At 41.0% G+C, this 5838-nt stretch overlaps 1 protein-coding gene across 1 annotated transcript; it reads left to right on the top strand.

The window, feature by feature from the left end:
* Nucleotides 1-2067: 2067 nt before the first annotated feature.
* On the top strand, nucleotides 2068-3571 carry LOC307083705 (odorant receptor 131-2-like; the record flags this gene model as incomplete). Its single annotated transcript, XM_079747657.1, has 2 exons — nucleotides 2068-2190; nucleotides 2783-3571. 2 exons carry the CDS (start codon nucleotides 2068-2070, stop codon nucleotides 3569-3571), a joined length of 912 nt encoding a protein of 303 aa, XP_079603783.1.
* Nucleotides 3572-5838: the final 2267 nt, after the last annotated feature.

Genomic DNA, 5838 nt, shown 5'->3' with positions numbered 1-5838 from the left:
GGCATCAGTGGTTGTGAAAACATCTACCACATAAAGCATGATTTCCTGAGGCTTGGAAAACAAACAGCACACTCCCCTGGGCCTCCTCTCCCAGCAGCCAGAAGGCCAAGACCGGAGATAATTAGGCTAATTATCTCTCCACAGTAGCCTCCCAGTCTTGCTAATCAATACCAGGTAAAACGAGCAGTGAACTACTCGTTTATGCCAGAGAGAGAGAGAGAGAGAGAGAGAGAGAGAGAGAGAGAGAGAGAGAGAGAGAGAGAGAGAATGTAAGAGCATTCTTGTGACACATGCACAGCCACATATGTGTGTGTTCTCTAATGAGCTTCTGGGGAGCATATTGACCTCTTTACTCGTGATGCTTATTGAGGACCCAGGGACCCCTCCTGTATTCACTCTGAGGATTATGGGAAAGGTCACCTAGTGCCTAGTGACCTATGTTGTGGGACCATACACACACACACACACACACACACCCCAGTGCCACCTACCCCAGGTAGAGTTAGCCTCAGAGAATGATGTAATAATGAAAGTAGGATAATATTCATCATCATCATCATCATCATCATCATCATCATCATCATCACCATCATTTACTTTATTTAACAGAACTTTTGTTTGCAGAGCACACTGCACGTAAAAGTCAAGCATAACATTAACTAAATAGATTGACACTTATATTGAACTTCAACCAATCAAGTCAGCACCACAATTAACAGCACATTTTCTCTAGCTCGATGGTTGCAGATGAGAAACAGAATTCTGACAGAAATTACATTTTGAGAGAAATTACTTTAGAAGCCAAACTGGGTAATAGGGTTAGGGTCAGATTTTGTCTTATTTAATTGAAATTCTGTGACATTCAAGGTTTCACATCCTCAAGAGTCTAGGGTTAAGAGGGGCTTACACGTCACTTCCTTCCTTTTCCCTGGAAAAAACGGCACTGTTCAAATATAATAGTAATCAACCATCAGTTTTGCCAAACTAGAGAATCAGGTAAGGTCTACATTATTATTTATTAAGTTAAATGACAACATGATTGTTCTTAAATTGATAATTAAAAGGATTCAACATGTATATGTATGCATGAAAAATTTCTCTAATTTCTCTTATGTATCAAGTCTGCAAATGGTGAACATATGCCAGGGCTATCTGTTTTATGTAAATTCATTCTAATATGTAATTATAATGGTGCTGAAGATGTACCAGGTGAAACCCTGTCATTACATTGTAGATGTTAAATCATTGTAGCTGCTGTCTTCTTATGAGGAGGGTCCATTTTTTGAGCATCCAAGGGTTTTGTCCTGCAGATTTCCAACTAGTAAACTCAACATTTTTCTAATATCTTAACCGTATTCCTCAATGTTTAAACTTAGATTATGTCCCCTAGGTACTCCTTGTTGACACCATTTGGTGCCATCCCACGTACCATCCTACCATATATAAATCTTGAATCAAAGCTGGCACGCTCCCTTGTGTCATGTAAGCAGGCCAAGGTATCATTGTATTGCTGGTAGGCCAGGCACCTTTCTCCCTACCATGCACAAATACGACACATCCGATCCCAAAACGGTGCTATAAAGATATTTGTCGTGATTTAACTTATGTACAAACCATTCTGGTTCACAGCCCTTATTTTAGGTAATCTTTCTGTATGTGCATTTATGTTCTGGATCAGAAAATAATTTTCAGTAAGTAACATGCTTTATTTATGTGATTGTAAATGCTGTATTTCTTTGTTTGTTTTTATACTTTTTGTCTGCAAGTGATTATTAGTGAATGTAATAATTCCGGAATCTGAATCTTTTATTCGAGAAATAGTCTTGATTTGCATTTGACAAACCGGGGCAATTAGGAGGGCTACGAAAAGATTAAGTGCACATTCTTAAATGTACTATTGTTTATTGATGTAAAACAAAGATGATTGCTAAATCTGCCTTTGTTCAAAGTGAGAAATTTAATTTCTAATATAACTTCAAATATATTTGAAGGTATCAATGTTTAGTATGGTTGAATTTGATGACATTGTTTGTTCTAGGGATGAATCAGACCTCTTTCAACATCACGATGGGGGCCTCACAGAGGGACTCCTTCTCCAAAGCTGTGACCAAGAACGTCATTGTGTTGGCCCTGGGAGTCGCTATCATTTACCTCAATGCCAGCCTGATCCACACCTTCCACAAACAACAGGTCTCCTGCTCCTCCCACCAGCAAATGCTTTCATTAATATGACTTATAATCAGTATAGATATCACTTGTAGTACCGAGAGCATATCCAATGTACCCATGATGTGACTGGGGTGAAACAAACATTTAGTTTACATGTACAGTGACTCAGTATATGACCTCCTTGTTGCGATCCCGCATAGATTCAGACCAGCGTTCTCATCTCTCTTTCAACCCCATTTCCTCTGTCTGTATTTGTCTGTATTTAATGAAATGTCTATGGTCTAGGTTACGCTTAGCCATCTACATTACACAAGGTTACACACAAATATGGCCATTGCCTTAGGCTCCTCAAAATAATCTAGACTACTGTAAAGCAAAGACATATTCTACTCTGAGAAAAACATGCACTTTCCTGTTTCATTTATCACCGTTATTCAATTGACTTCTGATACATTTTTCTGATTTAAAAGCTTCATTGCTACACTCTCCTTTGCTGTGGCCTTCCTTTTTTGCCATGATCTAAAACTCCCTCCCCTATATTGGTGTCATCATTGCACAACCTTTGACCATTAAACCTTTTCCCAATCCTTTTCTGCTTTCTGTGCTTTCTCAGATCCTAAACACCAATCCCCGCTACATTCTCTTCATCCACATGGTCATCAATGACACAGTCCAGCTGACCCTCACCATCCTCCTCTTCCTGCTCAGCTACACCCTCTACCACATCAACGTCTGCCTGTGCAGCTTCATCATCCTGCTGGCTCTGTTCACCACTGAAAACACACCGCTCAACCTCTCCTGCATGGCCCTAGAGTGCTACGTGGCAGTGTGTCACCCGCTGCACCATGCCCGCATCTGCACCGTTCGGAGAACCTACCTCTTCATCGGTCTGATCTGGGCCACCAGCACTCTCTCTGTCCTCCCGGACCTGTTTGTCGCCCTGGCCACCGAGCCCGTGGCGTTCTTCAGCACAGATGTCTTCTGTCTGAGGGTGATGGTGTTCCGTAGCCCTCACATCATCCTCAAGAGGGATACCTGGTACGTGTTGCTGCTGGTCGTCATTTGGCTGACCCTGCTCTACACATACTTCCGCATCCTGTTCACCGCCCGAGCTGCCAGCGTGGACGCAAAGAAGGCCCGAAACACCATCCTGCTCCACGGCTTCCAGCTGCTGCTGTGCATGTTGATGTACGTGGACCCGTTGCTGAAAACGCTTCTGAACTACTGGTTCCCCAATAGTTTGGCGGACTCATTGTTCGCGTGCTACATCATCATCAACATCCTGCCACGGTCCATCAGCCCCATGGTGTACGGCCTGCGAGACAAGACCTTCAGGATGTACCTGAAGAAACACCTCTTGTGCAGATTGACGGTGGTGACGGTGGTACCGAAACCCTTATAAACTATCTACTGCGTCAACTGTGGTGGTATTCTGGATCCTGGATCCACAAGGTGCCAGGGCCCGGCCCTGTGTACACTACCATCTAGACCCATGTTGGGGGGTTCAAATTCAATCGTTATGAATGAAAAATGTTCAATGGTTATATCCTGTCAAGAAATCAGTTAGGTAGTTGATGAAAGTGATACACCCTGCTAACCAGAGTGACATTAAACCCACGCTTGGAAGCACTGGTTGGTTTTATTTACTTCAGTCATTCAATTTTCGAAATGCATTGAAAAAATGCATTTTACTGAAATAAATGTCATTTTCTTTCCATTTAATCTTTCTATGATTGAAAACATACCTGTTTCAGAGTGCTACTCCCAGCACAAAACTTTTACCAATACTAAGTGCTAAGTAAGGAGCATCTTCCAAGGAGATGTTTCTGCCGCTAACAGCAAAAGGCCTCCAGTAACTAAGCTAATTATCTCCACAGCAGTCTCCCAGCAGGGACAGACCGAGAGAGAGAGAGTTTACAAGCATCATGTATATCGTGCAACATGTACACCTACACACGTTCTCTAACAAACTACACATGTTTATGTTCTCATACAAGCTACCTGGGAGCATATTGACCTTTAATCATGAAGCCTGTTGAGGACCCAGGTTGCCCTTTGTGTTCCACCTCCTGGACTCACTCTGAGGATCACTGGAAAGGTCAAGTACCTTGTCCTCCATCAAGTGAAATTGCTGTGGATGATGTAATGAAAATAATAATTATAATAATCAATATTGTCATAATTAACATTATTCGAACAGCCCTTTTGTTTCCAAACTCTGCAGGCAAGAGTACAAGTAAAGTTTAACATATTGAATATAATGATAGAAATGAAAAGTAAAATATGATACATGATTATATCTTATAAAACTGGAATTACATCATTTTAGGGGCAAGGCCACTTGTCCTTTTGTTGTACCATTTTTGAGGGCACATAATGAAATGAGACAAGGGAAAGTTTTGAGGTATTTTCAAACTTTCCTCAACATCAAAACACGGTAACACTTTATATTAAGGTACACGTATTAATCATTAACTAGTTGCTTATTGGCATGCATATGAGTAGCATATCGGCTCTTTGTCAGTCATTATAAAGGACTTATCAATTCCTTGTTCTGCATGCCCATATTCAATTAGTCCTAATTACTGCTAATTGATAGTAATTAATGAAGTTGGTGCATTATGATGTCTTTGCATTGAGGATATTTACACAAGTTTGAGGGTCCAAGACCCTGTAAATACCATTTTATGAAACTGTGTTGGCGTCTGCACTCTCGTAATCTGGGGTCTGCTGGGGACGGAGATACTGAGAGGAACAGAAAAAGACAGAATCAGCTGGATAGCAGGGGCTAGCTCGGGCTTGACTGCCCTCTAGACTCCGTGGAGGAGGTGGGGGAGAGGGGGATTAACCAAGCTGATTTCCATCATGGATAACACCTCTCACCCTCTGCATGACTGTGGAGGCCTTGGACCTAGCAGTAACATACTGCTAAACTCATGGTGCAAGAAGGAAGCTGGGGATAAAGGCAAGCAGACAGTGACGGGTTGTTTTGATTATTATGATTAGAAGGGTTGTGACGCAAAACCTCACATCATTTGTATAACCTTTGCAATCAACTTTATTACACACACAAAAGACAAACTTACCCGCCAGAAGTAACATGCTTTAATAAACACACCTGGACCCTGTACTGAGTGCACTACCCTCTATATCCAACAGGTCATGTCGGTACGGGGTTATAAATACAAATCGTAAACAAATACAAATCCTTTTACATGTAACAATTTCTCAAAGTTTTATGCTGTTAAAGTCATGACGCTCATGGAATCAGGTGATCAATACGTTCAATCAGACCAGGTGTACACCTAAACTAATAGTTTTGGGGAATTAGGGAATGAACTCTAAAAACATACACTCAAACATACACAAGCACACAGTTTAAATATGCATAGTCTCTGCCCATTATATATGAAAAGACTTGCTAAGCAGAGACATCGACAAAGTCTTAATTGGCCTTGGTAGCACTGGTTTGGTTTAATCGACCTTATTACTTAGGTTCAGGGTGAGATTTTTCAAAAAACCAGAGGAGGCATGTTTTATCAATTTTTTTCATCATGAAAAATAGGCAATGAACAGGCCTAATTCTTTTTTTTTAAATTAATGATAGGCCCTATTAGCCTACATTTCGAACAGTTGAACATTCATCTTTAATGCAAACTAAAAATACAT

The sequence above is a fragment of the Pollachius pollachius genome, assembly GCF_949987615.1.
Source record: "Pollachius pollachius genome assembly, chromosome: 12".
Classification (NCBI taxonomy): Eukaryota; Metazoa; Chordata; class Actinopteri; order Gadiformes; family Gadidae; genus Pollachius; species Pollachius pollachius.
Note: the sequence above shows the minus strand (reverse complement) of the source record. Positions and strands in the feature narration are given on the sequence as shown.